At 42.5% G+C, this 20,834-nt stretch overlaps 1 protein-coding gene across 1 annotated transcript in view; it reads right to left on the bottom strand.

Annotated features, from left to right (window-relative positions):
* The window catches only part of R3hdm2 (R3H domain containing 2), a 120,801-nt gene that overhangs the window by 46,521 nt on the left and 53,446 nt on the right, over positions 1–20,834 (bottom strand). Inside the window, exons 3-5 of the mRNA XM_051170694.1 lie at positions 6,172–6,370; positions 894–935; positions 287–373 (exon numbers count right to left, since the gene is read on the bottom strand). Coding sequence (XP_051026651.1) covers positions 287–373; positions 894–935; positions 6,172–6,336 — 294 coding nt within the window. The 5' untranslated portion in view covers positions 6,337–6,370. The remainder of the gene's footprint in view (positions 1–286; positions 374–893; positions 936–6,171; positions 6,371–20,834) is intronic.

The raw sequence follows: 20,834 nt of genomic DNA, 5'->3' as shown, positions 1-20,834 counted from the left end.
CAGCTCCCAAGAGCTTTTCCTTAAAGTATCCTTTCTTGCAAGTCTTGGTACAGGTGTGTAACTCTAGCACCTGGAAGGCAGAGACTGGAGGATCAGAAGTTCAGAGTCATCATTGGCTACATAGAGCTTGAGGCTGATCTGAGATACACAAGACTCTGTCTCAAAACAAAATAACATACTTTGCTCCTTGATTTCTAGGTCCAATGTGCATGTGGTGCCACTACATGCTTTACCCAGCAACTACCATGCTCAAAATGAACATCTCTTAGGCTTATAAAAGACCCACCTGGGTGTCTAGCGCCCCATCACCAAAGGGAGTGGAGGATTCCTCACAGACTGCCAGACTGCGTACCAACTTGAGCTTGGAATTAGACTGAAAAATAAAGCAGCACAAAACAAACATCAAAACTGCATTATATATATATTCCTTTGCTGAGTATTTATAAAATAACCTTTAGGCTCTGTTAGTTGCAGTTTCTATTAAGCAGTGTTGTTGTTGCTGTTCTTTTCTTTTTAAATTTAAACAGGATGTAGCCATGTAGCCCTTGCTGTCCTGGAACTCACTGTGTAGACCAGGCTGGTGTGGGGCAGAATTTGCTGACTATTAATACTCATACAAACAGCCATTCTCCCAGAGAAGCCGTGAGTGGGCAAGGCGAGAGGCAGTTCAGTACAAACATCAGTGAATACTCTGCGGCTCCAGAGCCCTTTCACGGGTCATTTCAGGCTCAGGTGCAGACTGTCTGAAGGGGAGAGGGTGAGTTTGACTTCCCAGTCCATGTGCAGGACTATCTTCACGCTCTGTGTGCAATGGCCCCTCCCACCTGAGCTAGAACAGGCAAGCACCACTGATGCAAACATCTAGAGATAAGAGAGGGAGGAGGAGCTCTCACCTTGGCTCTTTTCCTGGCATGGCCATGGCTGGATGTCCGCCTCTGTTAGAAGAGGATTAAAAATATGAAAAGTGGGAAGTCAAAACCTAGAAGCATCGCATGTTAACACCACCACCTAACTATTACTGTCTTTAGCTGCCACACTAGGAGGAGGGCACTTGGTGTAGCTGTTGCCCAACTCCAACTCCAGCAACTGTTACAGAACGGATCCTGGCCGCCTGCTGTGGAAGCACACGCGTCATGAAGATGAGCCAGAGGCAGTAATTTCTTGGGCTGTCTGCACATTAGTCAGGAGCTTCTGCTGACCTCATGCACTAGCAGAGCATCAAGTGCTTTTCTGTACAACCTCCTCACGTAAGTCCTCTTAATCCACAGTGGACATGAAACATGATCCCCCTCGTGTCTCTCTGGTTGTGAGACAGGGTCTAATGTATCCCAGCTGGCCTCAAACCCACTGTATATGTGAGGATGACCTTGAACTTCTGAATCCTCATTTGGCAGGGTCTCACTAAGTAGCCTAGGCTACCCCTAAACTTGCAGCCCTCCTGCCTCAACCTCCCCACCCTGAACTCACAGATGTGGTCAACTACACCCAGTTACTTTATCTGTTATATGTATAGGGCTTCCCTGCATGTATGTCTGTGCACATATGTGCCTGCAGTGCATGGATATCAGGATAGGGCATCACATCCCTTGGAACTGGAGTTATAGAGCAGTGTTGAGTGGCATGTAGATTCTGAGAATCAAACCCAGATCCTCTGGAAAATTGGCCAGTGCTCGCTCTTATTTATTTATTTATTTATTTATTTATTTATTTAATGTATATGAGTGTTCTACCTGCATGTACCCCTGCACGCCAGAAGAGGGCATCAGATTCCAGTAAAATTAAACTTAGGACCTGTGGAAGGGCAGATAGTGCTCTTAATTGCTGAGCCATCTCTCTAGACCCCAGCCAGTGCTCTTAATTGCTAAGCTGTCTTTCCAGACCCAATAACATTAAAAAAAACCCAGTGTGTGTGTGGTGTGAGTAAGAGTGCCATGGTATATAGCAGTAAGTGGACAATCTTCAGGAATTGTTTGTGTTCTTCCACCATGTGGGCTTTAGGGATCAAAATCAGGGCATCAGGCTTGGCAACAAGTAACTTTACCCACAAACACCTTTGCCTGCTGAGCCATTTCCTGGCACCTATAACATATTTATAGAACAGTACATCTATAGTTCCAACTTGATATGCCCAGAATACCTGTCCCTATAACACTACAAAGTCTTCCTTTCAAGTGCTTACCTCCCACTGCCCCATTTTTGGTTTGTTTTTATGAGATAGGGTCTCTCTACATGGTCCTAGCTGACTTGGAACTCAACCAACAGAACAGATGAGCCCAAAGGGATTCTAAGTATGAAGGCAGATAGCCTACTCAGAAGGCTGGCCATTGATACACACGCTCGAGTTCAGCTCGTGTGACACTGATGTCCTGCCCATTCTAAAAGGAATCTCAGCCTGCATTATCACTAAATCTCTCTGTAAAAGCTGTTCTGAATAATCAATTCCCAAAATGTATGTCACATGGCCCTGGTAAAAGTGCCTCCTCTCTTTCAAACCCTCCAGCTCCCACTTGGAGAAGGGGTTCTCTGATGCACCAGTTAGATTTCTGGAAGACTGCAGCTGCAGCAGGAGCAGAGAAGGCTGAATTTTCATGGCTGTTGAAGGAACATGTGCTACGCTAAGAAGCAGAAGAGGGCAGAGGGCTTCCTAAGGAGTGGAGGGTCAGTAACAAGACTCCAATAGATGGCAGCAGTGACTCTCGCTCCTCTGCTGGAAGCAGGAGTCAGATGAGAGGGGAAGTAGGTTTTCTCCAATCCTACCTACAAAGTATTTGTATACTTAAAGAGCTTTTTAAACAGCTGAGTGCCTCACAGGAAATATAAAACCTATAAATGTTCCTTCTTTTCTGTCTATCTTTAAGAAACAGACACAAGAGCTCAGAAGATAATTGTCTCCTGAGAACAAATAACTTAGATCTGAAAGTTCATTTAATTATTATCTTTCATGTAATCTTGACAACACATAATTAAACATTCATCACTTATCTGTCCTGAGTAGTTAAAATTCATTCTTGGTATCAGGAGGCTGGAAGTATATTTGGAACTGTGGCAAACTGTCTCCACATACTTGGGAAGGATGGGTGGGGAATGACAAATCACATACAGAGAAAATGGAGAGGGAAGCATCCAGGACAGACTTGGCATGCTGCAAAGGGAAAGACAGAGAAGAGCAGACAACTGCAGAGCAAGCATCTCAAGGAGCTGTCTAACTGTAACTCATCCTTTATGTTGTTGTTGCTTTAATCTTTACAGAAGACAAGGCCTGGGTGAATTAAGTTGTCTTGAAAAATTATGCTTCGAGTTTCTATACCTTCCAATTGACACTGCTCCTGGCTCTGACCTGACTTTTGCTAGAGTTAATGTTCTATCTCCCAGGCTTATAATAAAGACCAGTCTCCCCCTTAGGCACAAACAAAGGATTTACAGATATTGAGCTTGTGCAACAGAAGAGAACTAGAGTGACACAGAGAAAGAGCTCTCTAACAGCCCAGAAAAGTCTGAGAGACCAGCAACCTGGGCACCAAAGAGCCACCCTTGGGGTCTGAACGCAGGCTTTGTGGCATATGCCTTTAACCACTGAAGCATCTCACCAGCCCCTATTACTTGTTAAGTATGTCTCTGTATGTAAATTTTGTTTAGTTTTGTTTAAGGCAGTGTCTTACGTAGCCTAGGCTGGCCTGAGGCTCTGATCTCTGCCTTCCGAATGCTGGGAATACAGGTGTATACTAATATATTCAGTTAGTAGTTTGACACACAGTCTTACTATGTAGGCCTGGTTGGGGAGGAACTCAATACGTAGACTAGGCTAGCCTTAAACTCACAAAGATCTGCTGCCTTTGCTTCCTGAATGCTAGGACTAAAGGCATGTGCTACAATGGCCAGCAGCAACTTACTTTCTGATAGTTAAAAAATATTACCAGTGGGGCTGGAAACATGGCTCAGTGGTTAAGAGCACTGCCTACTATTCCAAGACCTGAGTTCAGTCTACAGCACCCACAGAGTACTCACAACTGTCTGTAAGTCCAGTTTCAGCAGATCCAACACCACAAGTACCACACAACACACGGCACACAGACATACATATAGGCAAAACATTCATACATATAGAAAATAAACCTCAACAATTAAAAAAAAAAAAAAAAAAGAATATCACTGGTAAAACTAAAGAGACATTCATTCAGTAGTTAGGAGCACTCAGGCTTCAGCGCCCACATGGAGACTGACAACCGTGTGTGACTCCAGTCCATCTGTTTATCAACATGGTTCTGGGCACGGTAGCAGAATACACCTGTAATCCCAGCACTCTGGGAGGTGGACTTCAAGGTTAGCTTTGACTACACAGCATGTTTATGAGTCAGCTTGAACTACATAAAGTCCTGTCTTAAAAATATTAAAAATAAATAAGCAAATAAATAAAAAAACATGATTGTAGAGGCTGGAGAGATGGCTTAGTGGTTAAGAGCACTGGCTGCTCTTCCAAAGGTCCTGAGTTCAATTCCCAGCAACCATGTGGCAGCTCATAGCCACCTATAATAAGACTTCGTGCCCTCTTCTGGCCTACTGGCTCACATGTGGGCAGAATACTATATAAGTAATAAATAAATAAATATTTTTCAAAAATGCAAGTGTGGGTTACCCAATGTGCTCAATAGAGTACAGCTACCCCATGGTCTGGCCCAGGACAGTGCAGTAATGTGTCTCAGTGATGGATCTGCTTTTTAGTTGTAGAGTAATTAAGTGGTAGGAAAACACCTCTATCTTCTCACTGCTTGGGGATGCTGCCAGAGATGCAGTAGACCCCTCTTTCTGTGGGGTAGAGGATGCTATGCTGCCTGGAGCTCCAGGACTGTTGGCTCTGCCATATTGGACATCAGACCAAGCTGCAGACAGCACCAAGTAGCAAAGAGAATGCTGACTAATGCGCCAAGGCAGGCTGTGCCACCACCTGCAGCAAACACAAAAGCACTAGCTTCTTATAGCAGGGCACCCTGCTGAGAGTGAACCAAGCTGAACACTGCTACTTGGCTGTAGGCACAGGGTCACTGACTTAGAGAGGGTCATTTTGAATCCTAAAAGAAGAAAAGAATGGGTTTGCCTGACTAGGCCCAGAAAACACACCTGTTTTTGTTCAAACTCCTTGAAGTATGTCTTGATGTAATAGGATGCTATTCTGGCCATTTAAAATCTTGTATCCTTATAAAGTTTATGGTGGTGATGTTACTTTCTTTCTTAAACCATTTTAGGTCTATTCCTTTTTGTGTGGAAGAAAGCAATCCAAATTATACTGAAATAAGTTTCTAGTGATATGCCTCAACAAAGTTGTGGAGCTTCCTCTTGTACAATGAACGTTCAGGCCAGAATTAAAAGAAAATGTAGCGATTACAGTACGAACCATGGGACTCTGGCCCTGAACTTGGTATAGCCAAGGATGACCCTGAACTGAAATTTTTGCCATCACTTGCTGAGGGATTGCAAGCTATCATGGTGGCCATCAGCTGTCGACTTGATACAAACCTAGAATCACTTGGGAAGAGGGAATATTAATGGAAGAATTGTCTTCATCAGACTGACCTTTGGCCATATGTGTGAAGCTTTTTCTTTTCTTTTTGCTCTGGTCTGTTCTGTCTTTTTTATTTTCAAGACAGGATTTCTTTGTGCAGCTCTGGCTGTCCTGAAACACTCTATGTAGACCACCAGGCTGGCTTCCACCTGTCTCTGCTGGAATGATAGGCAGTTAAAGGCGGTTTCTTAACCGCTACCTGGTGTAGGGCCCAGCCCACTGTGGGTGGTAGCATCCCTAGGTAGGTGGGCTTAACTGCTAACTGGTGTAGGCCCAGCCCACTGTGGGTGGTAGCATCCCTAGGTAGGTGGGCCTGTGCTATAGAAGAAAGCAGGCTGAAAGAGCCAGTAAGCAGCCTTCTTACATGGTTCCATGGTTTTTGCCAAATAATAAACTGTAACTTGTAAGGTGAAATCAACCCTTTTCTCTGCAACTGCTTTTGTCAGACTGTTTTATTACAGCAACAGAAAAACAAACTAGGACACAGAGTGCATGACTATGCCTGGTTTGGGGCTAAGTTAAAGAAAGTTGTATCAGGAATCAGCAGATTCCCACAATTTTCTGTTTCTCTTCAAGTTAAAGGACTGTGAACAAAACACATTTTTAATCCTTACCTGTGTCTCCTGACGTAAACCAGTATCTTCGCCATCTTTCTCAACTTCTTCCTTACTTGGAGTTTTAGATATAAATTTGTTTCTGTTTACAGATTCTTCCACCAGTTTTTTCTCTGATTCTCTCATTATTTCCAGAGTCTCCTGAGCAGTGTTGCTGTTAGACATGTTCTGCAGCAGGACACAGAGCTTCTACGGACTTCTGAAGAGACATCAATGGCAACAGATGAGCGTTATAGCTTTGTACACACATGGACACCTTGTTTTGTTATTTATTTGGCTGTCTGAGACAGGGTTTCTCTGTGTAGCCTTGGCTGTCCTGGACTTGCCTCAAATTCACAGAGATCTGCCTGCCTCTGCCTCCAGGTGTGTTGGGATTACAGGCATGTGCCACCATGCCTGGCTTTGTTTTGCTTTTTTTTTTTAAACACAGACACACAGACACATACAGCCAGCAGTCTCCCTACAACTTAGAAAAAAGTCCTCTGATAAATGCTGCCCTTAGATTAATTTCATTTATTTATTTTTGTAGGTAGTCCTGGCTGTCCTGGACTGCTTGCCTCTGCCTCTTGAGTACTAGGTTTAAAAGTGTGCATTAACCATGTCCAGCTTTCTTTTCTTTTTAAACTTAATTGTAGTAAAACTGATCTATAATATGGCATATATCTAATCAATTACACTTGCTGTTTAGAGATAGGCTCTTCTATGTAGTCCTGGCTGGCCTGGAACTTATTACTATGTAGAGCAGGCTGGCCTCAAGGTCACGTTATCTCCCTGCCTTAGCTTTCTAAGTGCTAGAATCACAAGCATGTGCTATATTATGTCTAGCTACCTACATGATGTGAAACATGTAACTGACGAGCTGTAATATTAACATCCCTGGGAAACCATCACTACAACTAAGTCAGTAAGCGTGTTTATTCTTTTTGTCCCGTCTTAGTTCTTCCTCTCTTCCTACCACCCCTGGTCAGATCTGGTCTGCTTTGTCACTTCAAATTAATCTGTACTTCCTAGATAGTGGCAATGGGGTGCTGTGGACCACACCCAGGTCTCAGCGGTGCTGAGCACACACTCCACCACTGAGCACCACCACTAGCTACATGCATTTGAGATGAAACTGGAGCTTCACAGAGATGAAAGCACACTGCCTAGGCAAGTTCCCTCAGAGTAACTGTTTTGAGATTACCTGAGGTCAGTACTAAAGCAATTTAGGGTGAGTTCTGAGTTCTCTGGGCACTTATATACTGTTACCAACATAAATCTGCTCATATTTTGAGTTGTATTATTTAAATCACTAGATTCTCTCTGGAGAGGGAAATGTATAATGAAGCTCCATTCATCACCAGAAACACCCTTCTTTCACAAAAGAGAGAAAACAGCGCCACAGCTCCTACAGACCGCCAAACTCTCACCAGCTTCAAGCCACACACCATCAAAAAGCAGCTAAATTATACAGCACAATGCCTTGTATTCTTTCTGTTACACAGTGTAAACAAGTAGAGAAGACCTTCCTAGCCACCTGCCCTCTACAGTGACTGAGCATCTATCTTCCTGGAGTGGGAGAAAACCTTAGTTCTACTCTGTACTACTTGGGTTCGGTGTATCTACTGCCTCCCAGCGTCATAGACTGTATGGACAGGGGTGGCTTCTTATCATTCACTGTCACTGACTGGGCAGTACTGGATTCTACAGTTTCCCAGCGTCAAACACATGTAGCCCCAAGAATGCTCATCAACACTCCTTCTTACAGGGATCATTGACTGTACTTTGAACCTGAATAGTTTCTTTTTTCCTTAATCACATTTGTTGCCAGTATGGTTTACAATTTGAAATAAATGGCCAACAATACTTCAAGAAAGTTGTCAAGCAAACATTTCCTTATCCTTCAAGCAATTTAAAGGGTCAGACCCCAAAGGCTCTCAAGAAGCACAGGCAGCGTCACCAGCATAGCTAAACAGTCTTTGTCTGCCTTGCAGTAGCTCCTGAGCAGCTGTTTATAGAGACCTGATTTGCCTAGGGACAAACACTTCTCCTTCATGCTGGGCACAGTGGTACATACCTATAATCTCAGCACTTGGGAGGCAGAGGCCATCCTGGTCTACACAGCTAATTCCATTGGCAGCTAGACACTATGGTGTTCCTGAATCTCAGCACCTGGGAGGCTAGAGGTGGAGGGAGGAAGGTGATGTCTATGGTCACAGCACCTTTCATGTGTCCAATCTCATCTAGATGGGAGAAATAAAATATAATTCTATATATCTTGACTAATTGATGTACTGGTACACACCTCTATAGAAAGAGTTATAAGCCATGTAGTGTTTTATCTGTCCATTTTTAAAAAAGATTTATTTATTTATTATGTATACAGTGTTCTGCCTGCATGTACACCTTCAGGCCAGAAGAGGGCATCACATCACTTTACATTATAGATGGCTATGAGCCACCATGTGGTCGCTGGGGATTGAATTTGGGACCTTTGGAAGAGCAGGTGGTGCTCTTACCCACTGAGCTATCTCTCCAGCCCTATCTGTCCATTTATTATATCATGTCATGTCACACATGATCAGCTTTAAATTTTCTGAAAATTTATTGTGTGTGTTGAATGTGTGCCTGTGTCCATGGTAGGTGAGTAGTTGGTTCTCTCCTTTCACTGTCTGGGGACCAGGGATAGGAAGCAGGTCAACGTGCCTGGCAGCAAGTACTGTTTGCCCACTGAGCCTGCTGAGCCATCTTGCTGGCTCTAAAGAGTTTATGTATTACCGTGTCCTGTCAGGTAAGTCAAGCTTCCATTTTCTTTAAAGTACTAAGAAAACTCAGCACTTAGGATTGGGAGTTGGCTCAGTTCGCCTTCGAAAAGTCCAAGCATCTGCCTTCAAATATAAACTTTTCCATTTAGGAAGTCCTTCTTAAAAAGATGACAAAATTAACCTTCCTGTTCCTCATTCCCATTGGACCCAATTTATCTTTCTACGTCAGTACTAAAAGACAAGCACAGTACTAGGTATTAGTGGCACACGCCTTTAAACGCAGCACTCGAGGCAGACATAGGCAGATCTCTATAGGTTTGAGACCAGCCAAGCCTATGTAATGAGTTCCAGGACATTCAGGGATACCTAAATAGTAAGACCCTATCTCAAAAAACAAAAAAGCATAATTTTTTTCAGTATTTAAATATCTTTTATTGGAAAGCCACGCATCATCTTCATTTGTTGTATTTCAAATTGCAGCACAGTTACTTTTGTGAAAACAGGTATTCGTGTATTTTCTAGACCAAAAAACAACAACAAACCCTAAAACTTGTTTCAGAAATGTAGGTAAACATCCAACTTAAGTAGCACAAAACCCACATAATAAGTAATGTTGCACCATGGCCATTTCCATACTCTCTGTGTTTCTTAAATAATTATCTTGTCTGATAACACACAATATAAAGAGCAAGTATGAAAAGCATTCAATTACGTATACTAATGAAGTCTTATTGGGAATATTCTGTTGGCACCAGACAGCCCACCACCGGGGCCCCAGCTTCAGAAGCAGGATGGGAACATGCTGAACAAGAACAATCTTAACTCCATGTCAGCCATTTACAAAAGACAACATTGTTTTTTTTTTATTTCCTTATTTAAGCATTCCCTGCTTTCTTTCTTTTTTTTTTTTTTTTTTTTTTTTTTTTTTTTTTCTTGTTTTGTTTTGTTGGTTTTTCAAGACAGGGTTTCGCTATGTAGCCTTAGCTGTCCTGGATTCGCTTTGCAGACCAGGCTGGCCTCGAACTCACAGAGATCCACCTGCCTCTACCTCCCCAGTGCTGGGATTAAAGGCGTGCGCCACCACGCCTGTCTGCATTTCTTGCTTCTTAAAATCAGGTCTTCAATTAACACTGTTTCGAGTCTCCTTATCATTTCCAATGCATTCTCATTGTTTCAAAGACAACAATAAAAACCCTGTGCTGACTGGGGACAGATGCAAGTGCACAGACCACACAAGCCATGCTAGTCATGAGGGATCTGAGAGAGACTAATCTCTGGGTCATAAGCTATCGAAAGACATGGACACAAAACCTTTTCTCCGTCCTTCTCCCCCACAGCACTGTTCCTACTTCCTCTCGCCCAGGCTTGTCTTGAACTTGCAGCCTCCTGGGTGTTGTGATTATAATTATGTGCCTGGCTTAATATTTTAATATATTTTTCTCAGTATTTTCAATAAAACTATTTCTTAGGGTAAGGCATTCTTTTGCTCTCCAAAATAATGTTTAATTAAAATAATTATCAGTTCTGTAATTCTATGTAGAAGTCTCTGCATAGAATTCCTAGTAATAAACTTTGTGGGTGGGGGACGCAAAATTCAAAGTTGAACTTAAAGGTTATGTTAATTTATTAACTTTTTTAAAAGGCTAAAAATGAAAGGACAGGGGCTGGGACATAGCTCGGTTTAGCAAATTCCAAGTACTTACTGTGTAAATTCTGAGATCAAATATTCAGATCCCACATACAAAACAAACAAACAAAAAACCAACAAAACACAGGCATGAGCCAGGTATTTTGTGGCAACCTGAGTCTTTAATCCCAGCACTCAGGAGGCAGAGACAGGCGGATCTGTATGAGTTTGAAGCCAGCCTGGTCTTCATAGCACAGAGTGCTACGCCAGCCTAGGCTACACAGACCCTGTCCCAAACCTAACAAAACAACACAAAGAAAAAAATAAAACTACACACATGGCTGCATATGCCTAGAAGACAGGCACAGTCCTTGAGCTCACTGGGCTACTCAGTAAAAGTCAAAATTGCTAGCTTTGGGTTCAGCGAGAAGCCCTGTCTTGTCTTCTCTTTCTCTTTCTTTTTGAGACAAGTCTCACTTTGTAAATCTGGCTGGCCTGGAACTCACTATGTAGCCCAGGCTGGACTCAACTTCACAGAAACTGAGCTGCGTCTGCTTCCTGAGTGCAGGGATTAAAAGTTTGCGCCACCATGCCCTGTGAGAAACCCTGTCGTAACAGCTATAAAGGCACGTGCACATGCTCTTGTGCTTGCTTTGCTTGCTTATACACACAAGCGCACCAAAGTAAAAAACAATGTTTAAAGTGAGAATGGCTTTAAAGCCAATAGAAGGCATAGAAATAATCTCCCCTTTTGATGGCTTGTTTACTTGGCATACATAAGAAATTAAGGAGTTGGGAGATTTCTTTTTGGCAAGAGAAACAAAAAAGGACCAGAACAGAGCAGACACAAGGCTCCCAGGAGGTCCATAAAAGCACGTCCCTGGCAACTATCTACACATACTGTAAGTAGGATTTCTAAGGCAGAGGATCTTCTGAGGTCATGCAGTGGCTCAGAGCTACACAAAAGAGACTACTGGGAGAGTGAAGAAATACAGTAAAGGGAGGATGGCTGTGTGTGTGTGTGTGTGTGTGTGTGTGTGTGTGTGTGTGTGTGTCAAGATTTAACTATTTCTTTCATAGAGAATATTACATATTCTCCATAAGTTTTTGACTGCCACATCAGTACCTTCCAGAACACAGTGAGATTACACAGTCTTCCATCAACTTTATAGATGACTTCTAAGGCACTGGAGCAAAGGAATATATAGGGATACCCAGACAGAAAGACAGACATATTATGTTCTCTCTTTTTCTGAGACAGGGCCTGCTTTGTCTCCTGAGACTAGCCTTGACCCTACAATCCTGCCATAGCCTCCTAAGTGTAGCATTAGAGGATCCATCTTCTTAGTTTTCATTTTCTCCTTTATGATCAATGTCAAGCAGAGGAAATATAAATGACACAATAAAAAGCATTAAAAGTCCTGACTTAACCCTGTGGTGAATTTCTTGTAAAGTTTTCTAGTCCTTTACTCATTCACATGTGACAAGAAACAGATTTTTAAAAATTTTTTAAATTGGGAGCTGGAGAGATGGCTCAGAGGTTAAGAGCACTAACTGCTTTTCCAAAGGTCCTGAGTTCAATTCCCAGCAACCACATGGTGGCTCACAACCATCTGTAATGAGATCTGGTGCCCTCTTTGGGGGTATAGGTGTACATGCAGGCAGAACACTGTATACATGATAATAGATAAATAAATCTTTAAAAAACTTTTGGCCAGTGAGATGGCTCATCAGATGAAGGTACCTGCTGTCAAGCCTGACAACCTGATCCAATTACTGGAGACCCCTCTCCAAATTTTATAACAAGTAAAATATTTAATATTAAGGGGGGTTGGGCGTAGGGGTGCACACCTTTAAATACAGCACCAGGGGGGCTGAGACAGGTGGATCTCTGCTCGAGGCCACTTCAAGGACACCCAGGCAACACAGAGAAACCCTGTCTTGACAAAACAAACAAATTATCTTGGGTGAGGCATAACTTTCTGGATGTCCGTTCTCTTCCACCCGCTGAGGCATCGTCTCTTTCTCTTGTTTCTCCTGCTGTACTGCATATTCTAGGCCAGACTCCTAGGAACTAATGTAAAGATAGCCAGATACGGTGGCTTGCATCGATAAGTCCAGCACTTAACAAATGGAAGGAAGAGACATGAGATCGGTGGTGAGCTCACAGTTCAGCTAGTCTAGAGTACGCAATGCAGAAACAAGAGGTAGAAAGAGAGAACTAATTTCCAGAAAACCTGTCCTCTGACCTCTATGTACATACAGTGATATAAACAATTCACACACACACCCTAAATGAACAATAACAGCAAAATATTAAGGGATAGTGAGATGGCTCAGTGGTTACATAGGAGCATATGCTTCTCTTACAGAGGACCCAAGTTCAGTTCCAGGGCACTGGACGACCTCCTCTGGCTCCTCAGGCACTGTACTCATGAGCACAACCCACACTCATAAACACACACACATACACATTTTTAAAATTTCAAATAAAATCATTTAAAAATATTATAAAAGAACTGTTATTTCAAAGCTGTAAGAGAAACCAGGACCCTCTCTCTACATAATTATACACAGTTCAAGAATAAAACTAAGCTCAGCATGTAACTATGACTTTCGCACAACAGGTTGATAAAGAAGAAACATAACCTGAACTGCACTGTGAGACCCTTTCTCAAAAAGGCAAAAACAAGTGGCTAGAGAACTGGCTCAGTAGTTAAGAGCACTTGTTATTTTTGCAGAAGACCCAGGTCAGTTCCCAGCACTTACAAAGTAGCTTACATCCATATATAACTCCATTTTCAGGGAATCTGATGCCCTCTTTAATATGATGCACATATATACATGTAGCCAAAATACTCATAAAAATAATCTAAAATTTATTAAGTAAATAAAGAATAATAAATCTAAAGAAAAACAAAAACAACGAAAGCAAAACTAATCTATGGTGATAAGTCAGAAAGTGCTTGTTTTAAGAATTAGGAGTGAGGGCAGGGTAGATAATGACTGGCAAGAGAAAATATGGGACCTTCCACGAGTTAATAGTAATAGTCTATCTTGCTGGACATGAGGGTCCATGCATATAATATAATAATTTAGGAGGCTAAGACAGGACAATTGCCATTTGCTTCAGGCCAGTCTGGGTGAGACCCTGTCTCTAAAAAAATAAGCAACCAAAATCAAAACAAACAAAAAGAAATATTCTATTTTGTTTGTATTAATGTTTTTTTCTTCTTGATTTTTAAGATTTATTTTTGTTTTATGTGTTTGCCTGATTGTATGCATAGGTACAACAAGTGTGCCTGGTGCCTATGACGGCCAGAAGATGCAGCTGGATCCCCTGGAAATGGAGTTACAGATGACAGTGTGCAGCTATGTTGGGATCCTGAGAACTGGAAATTGGTCCTTTGCAAGAGCAGTCTTTTTTCCCCCATTCATTCTTTTATTTATTTATTTTTTATTTTATGAACATTGGAGTTGTACCTGCATGTTTGTGTATGTGAGGGTGTTGGATCCCCTGGAACTGGAGTTACAGACAGTTGTAAGCTGCCATGTGGGTGCTGGAGATTGAACTTGGGTCTTCTGACAGAGCAGCCAGTGTTCTTTTCTTTTCTTTTTGGTTTTTTGAGACAGGGTTTCTCTGTGTAATAGTCCTAGCTGTCCTAGAACGCTCTTTGTAGGCCAGGCTGTAAATCAGGCTGTCCTCAAACTCACAGAGATCCACCTGCTTCTGCCTCCCCAGTGCTCGGATTAAAAGTGTGCACCACCACGTCTGGCACAGCCAGTGCTCTTAACTACTGAGCCACCTCTCCAGCCTCTGTAGTAAGTTATCTTCATTACTAAGACATTTTTTAGCCACTGCAGAGTAGTTTTATAGGAGCAGTATACAACTGCCAAAACTCATTAACAGAACATTTAAGATTTGTGTATTTTACGTTATTTAACTACACACACACACACACGCACACACACACACACACACAAAAGAACACCAACCAGGGCTGGAGACATGGCTCAGTAGTTAAGAGCACTGGCTACTCTTCCAGAGGACCTGAATTCAATTACAAGCAACCACATGGTGGTTCATAATCATCTATAATATGATCTGATGCCCTCTTCTGACCTGCAGGTTTACATGCAGATAGAGTACCCATATACATAAAAATAAATAAATCTCTTTTTAAAAGATTTATTTATTTATTTATTATCTATGCATACAATGCTCTGCCTGCATGTACACCTGCATGCCACAAGAGGGCACCAGATTTCATTACAGATGGTTGTGAGCCACCATGTGGTTGCTAGGAATTAAACTCAGGGGAAGAATGGCCTTAACCTCTGAGCCATCTCTTCAGCCCAATAAATCTTAAAAAAAAAAAAAAAAAAAAAAAGAGCCGGCGTGGTGGCATACACCTTTAATCAACCAGCACTTGGGAGGCAGAGGCAGGTGGATCTCTGTGAGTTCAAGGCCTGCCTGGTCTACAAAGCTTGGTCTACAGAGGTCTAAGACAGCCAGAGCTGTGTTCTAAGACACAGAGAAATCCTGTCTCAAAAAAAAACCAAAAAAACAAAAAAACAAACAAACAAAAAAAAAACCAAACTTGTCACCAGCCCAAGTGGCTACAGCAGGAGTACAATTTACAAAAAGGTGGTACGTACACAGTCAAATCACACTGAAAATATACTCTTAAGAGTATTCAGATGCAACAACACAGTTTGAGAAAAGCACCTTTTATCATTCTTGAAACATCCTCTTTCATGGCTCTACATTCTGTCAATATTCATGTTATAAATCACCAAATAAGCCAGGCATAGCGGCGCATGCCTTTAATCCCAGCACTCAGGAGACAGAGGCAGGCAGACTGCTGTGAGTTCGAGGCCAGCCTAGTCTACAAAGTGAGTCCTGGACAGCCAAGGCTACACAGAGAAACCCTGTCTTGAAAAATCAAACAAACAAAGAAACAAAAAAATCACCAAATAAAGGAATTCTTCAAGGTTAAATGATGGTGTGTTTTATGATCTGTCTTTTCACTGGTCCCTAGGTCAGCCAATCTGATTGAGGACTCCATGGTAACAGTCTATCGCTAAGAGCTACAAAATGAGCTTACCCTCCCATCTTAAAAAACAGTTTACACAGACATTGCTGCAAGTGCTACAAGAGATGATCTCTGCGACAAACAAGGAATATTGCCGTCCTAGCAGTTCGGGGCAGAGGTAATGAACAGCAATGGCAACGGATCTATGGATGCAGAGCAGACTTCTTCCCTCAGGAGGTTTTCCTTGCTCCATTTCAGAAGAGTTCTAGAAGCTCTGAAAAGTCAGAAAGCTGACACAAGGTTAAACTTAGGACTAATATCTTCTCATGTTTCTCCTTTTTTTTTTCTTTTTGAAATGTTATAACAGGCACAAAAACCAACATATCTTTTGTGGAGAGGGGATTTTCGAGACAAGGTTTCTCTGTGTAGCCCTGGCTGTCCTGGAACTCACTCTGTAAACCAGGCTGCCCTTGAACTGAAACTGATATATATAAAGATTTTATTGTAATATTTTCAAATACATTTTTTACAGTCCTCAGAATTCTATTATAGGCTGTTTTTCTGTATATCCCTTCTACATCACCCTCCACTGCTCTTAGGGATAAAAAACAAACAAACAAAAGTGGTGTTCCCAGTGCCAGAATCGTGTGTTTACTCTTCACATTTCATGTGATTCCATTCCTTCTCCTCTACCTGAAAACATCCCAGAGGAGGAGGAGGGGGGTAGGAGGGAAAGGGAGAGGAGAAAGAGGAGGAAGAGGAGGAGGGAGGAAGGAAGGAAGGAAGGAAGGAAGGAAGGAAGGAAGGGTGGCAGGCAGGCAGGTAGGCAGGCAGGTAGGCAGGCCAGTTGGCTAGCCAAGCCAAAATCTGCCTCACTGGTAGAAGGTCACAGTTTACAATCCACCTGGCATATGATATAAGATATCCCTGTTTCCTAGATAACATTCACCAGTAATTGATGAAAAACCCCAGAATGCAACAAGCAAAATTTGGTCTCTACCCTTTGCCTTGTGGTGTCAGGAGAATGCTGAGATAGTACTAGATAGAGCCTACTCAGGGTTAAAGTTTGTTGGAAATTACAGGTTGTCACCGAATTCACACTGCTCTTTATGTGTTTTTACTGTAGTAAAACATTAATTTTTCCATTTAACAATTTTTGTGTTTATTCACTTGTTCGTGTGTGTATACATGTGTAGTGTGTATACATGTGTAGGTACACATGTATTTTGAAGGAAAAGGTTGACATAAGATATATTCCTAATTTTTTGACATCTTTTTGTGTTTATTTTTGTGCCAGTTTCTCTGAACCTGGAGCTCAGCAACTCAATTCAGTTCAGCCAGTAAGTCCATTTTTCCTCCTGTGTCTGCCTCTCTGGCACTGAGGTGACATGTGTGTGTGTGTGTGTGTGTGCGCGCGCGCGCATGCGTGCCATTTCTCAGAATGCATGTGCCATTTACTGGAGCACTGGACATCTAACTTGGGTTCTAATGCCAATGTGTTAACCACTTTGACAACCAAACTATCTCTCCAGACTTAATTTAACTTTTTTTTGGTCAAGGCTGGCCTTGAACTCACAGCAATCCACCTGCCTCTGCTGGGATTACAGGTGTGCGCCACCATGTCTGGCTTTAACTTAACTGTTTGTTTGTTTGTTTGTTTGTTTCTCGAGACAGAGTTTCTCTGTGTAGCCCTGGCTGTCATGGACTCACTTTGTAGATCAAGCTGGCCTCGAACTCACAGAAATCCTCCTGCCTCTGCCTCCCGAGTGCTGGGATTAAAGTTGTGCACCACCACGCCTAGCTAATTTAAGCATTTAAAAAAACGCTTTATTTTAGTTTTAATTATACGGGGATGAGGTGTATGTGTTCATGACTGCAGGTGCTCTCAGAGGTCAAGAGAGCATCATATTCCCTGGAACTAGAGCTGTAGGTGGCTGTGAGCTGCCAGACATGGCTGCCAAGAATCAAATTTGGGTCCTCTGTGAGAGCAGCAAATTTCTTTCCAGTCCCTATTTTAACACCTTTTTGTATATACTCCAATAATATTAAGTACACCAACACTGTTATAAAAGTAGAAAGTTATCTTGGCACAAAGACTGTGCTAAGGCTCTCTAGTTATTCTCTTACTGCTGTATAATGAACTAAGAGAAGTGAAGAGATGCCCCTCCTAACAAACCCTGCAAACTGACACACTACATCAGGGGCTGAAAAGGGGCCTCAGGGTTAGGAGCACTTGCTACTCTCACAGGGGTCCAGGACCCCCGTGGCAGCTCACACCAGAGGGCCCAACACATCCTTGTGGCCTTTGTGTCACTGCACACATTCATACACTTCACACACATGCAGGCAAAACACTCACACAAACCATCTAAGATGAAGTTTAAAAAAGAAAATGTTAAATAAAATGTGTTCATATACATAATCTACTGAGCATCACAACGTGCAGCACCTTCCTTTGCTCCCTGTGATGATGCAGTTGACCGAGGACCATGGCTCACTGCCACAGTCTTCACAGTGTAGCACTGCACATTATTACCCCCTACAGGGCAAAACCAAGTATCTTTCAGAGGTGGAAGTTAGTAATAGGTACAAGCTTCTGAACTTAATCACCAAAATCCTCTTTCCTCCCCTCTCAAAATAAAGACCTATGCTGGACTTAGAAATAAAGAAGCAAATGTTACAAATCTTCGACATTAGCTGGGAATATGTCAGTAATATGCTTGCTTAGCATGGTAGTATGTGCAAGGCCCTTGGTTCAACCTCTTGTGGAAGAAAAAGAAGAGGAGGAAGAAGAGGAGGAGGAGAAAAGAAAGAGAGAGAGAGAGAGTGAGAGAGAGTGTGTGTGTGTGTGTTTCTCAACATCACTGTCCTGAGAAAAATAGCTACCAATACGAGCACATGTAATCTCTTACATGCCCATCTCAATTGATCTGGATCTCTTTATCAGCACTGAATTCCATGGGACAAACACAGACAAACAAAAGGCAGAATTTCAGAAACTCCTGGAACTGAAAAAAAATTTTGTCCCAAATTTATTCAAGAACTTTTATATTCTTGAGACCTGCTCTAAATTCTAGGCATCATGCAGCCCAGGATGGCTTCACCCTCACCCCAATTCTCCTGGATCAGACACCAGGTCCTGCTAAAATTTCCCAAGAATTCTTAAGGACTGTCTCCTTAAGAAAAGGAAAGATCTCACTTTTCATGGGAGTCCTAATTATATAAGAATATGAAAGCAAGCATAGAAAAGACATTATTAGTTCTCTCTGTACAATCAGCTGATTATCATCATAGAGGAAAACTTAACAGCTAACTCTCTATTCTCCTCTCTAGCCCTTTATTTATTTATTTTTAAGTCAGGGTGGTTTAGGCCCATGCTGGGTTTTGAGTCCTATGTTGGCAAGGAGCACCCTGAACTTCTGATCCTCCCACTTTCTCCACTCCGGGAGCTGGGAACACAGGCAACGGGTGTGTGTGTGTGTGTGTGTGTGTGTGTGTGTGTGTGTGTGTGTGTGTGTGTGTGTGTGTGTGTGTGTGTGTCTCTCGAGGAGAGAGAGGCACACCTGTCATTGCTTATTTCTAAACGTTAAAAGACAACCATCAAGTGTCAGTTCTCTCCTTCCAGCTCATGTTTCAGGGTGACAGGCTTTTATAGCAAGTACCTTTATTTTCTTTTACTTGTTGAGACATCTCTGTGGATCTCCCTATTTCTTTTTAAAGGATCTTGAATGAAGGCTAGAGAGATGGCTCAGTAGGCAGTGGCACCTGGCACCAAGCCTGACAACCTGAGTTTGATCCCTTAACCCACATGGTGGGAAGAGAGAACTGACTTGAGCAAATTGTCTTCTGACCTCCACATGTGCACCATGGCAGGAAAGCATGCAAACAGACATACACAGATATAAAAATATCTGTAAGGATCTTCAGCTGTTTACATAGAAGGACAACATATTTATTGAGCTCAAAAGGACAAGAAGTTGCATAAAAGATATTTTTTTAAAGGCATGTGCCACTACCGCCCTGTTTTAGAATTTTATTTTTAAGATTTATTTATTTATTATTTATAGTATTCTGCCTGCATGTGTGCCTTCTGGCCAGAAGAGGGCACCAGATCTCATTATAGATGGATGTGAGCCACCATGTGGTTGCTGGGAACTGAACTCAGGACCTTTGGAAAAACAGTTGGTGTGCTTAACCTCTGAGCCATCTCTCCAGCCCCATGAAAGATATTTTATGAATGATGTTACCTCCCAATACGAGAACCCAAACCCCTGATCACAGGAAGCTATTTTCCTAAAATAATAATGATGATGATAGAACTTGTAGGGCTGGGATGTAGCTACGTTGATAGACTGCTTGCCTCACACACAGGAAGCCTCGTCCTCCAGCCACTCTAGTATACAACCTGGGCAAGGCAGGACATCTGTGAGCTTAACACTTGGGAGTTGTGGCAGGAGGATCAGAATTTCAAGGCAAGTTGAAGGCTTGCATAAGAGAAGCCTATCTCAGCCTGGTGTGGTGGCATACGCCTTTAATCCCTGCACTCCCGGAGGCAGAGGCAGGAGGATTGCTGTGAGTTCGAGGCCAGCGTGGTCTACAAAGCAAGTCAGGACAGCCAAGGCTAAACACAAAAATCCTGTCTCAAAAAACAAAAAACAAAAGCAAAAAACAAAACAAAGCAAAAAGACAGACAGACAGACATAGCTATTATTTATTATTTCCAGTGCTCTCAATGCTATGTTTAGGAATTTACATGGAGTATCACATGTAAATTTTTTTCTCAATTTATCACTATCTCAATTTAACATTAAAATTTTATATGCAGAGATGTTAGTTAATTCACAGGCTGGAAGGAGGGACTGGCCAGAGGACTCACTGAGTCACCTGCCATCAACCTGATGACCTATGTGGTCTGTGGCTCCACATGATGGAAGGAGAAACTAGCAAAGCAATGGCCAGGTGCAGTGCGCACACCTGGAACCCCAGCTCTCGGGAGTCTGAGGAAAGTTGACAGCAACTTCAAAACTATACAAGTAAGACCCTGTCTTTAAGGGGGTAGGGGAAGACTCTTGAATTCAGGCCCCGGCACCCACATCAGGGTCCTCGGTCCTAAGGGGCCTGAAGCTCTTTTGGACGCCAGAGGCACTTGTACTCATTGCACACACCACACAATGCACATATAATTAAGAAACATAATAAAGCCCGGCATGTTGGCAGAGGCAGGCAGATCTCTGTGAGTTCAAAGCCAGCCTGGTC

This window comes from Acomys russatus, chromosome 28 (genome assembly GCF_903995435.1).
Source record: "Acomys russatus chromosome 28, mAcoRus1.1, whole genome shotgun sequence".
NCBI lineage: Eukaryota > Metazoa > Chordata > Mammalia > Rodentia > Muridae > Acomys > Acomys russatus.
This window is presented reverse-complemented; position numbering and strand designations above follow the sequence as displayed.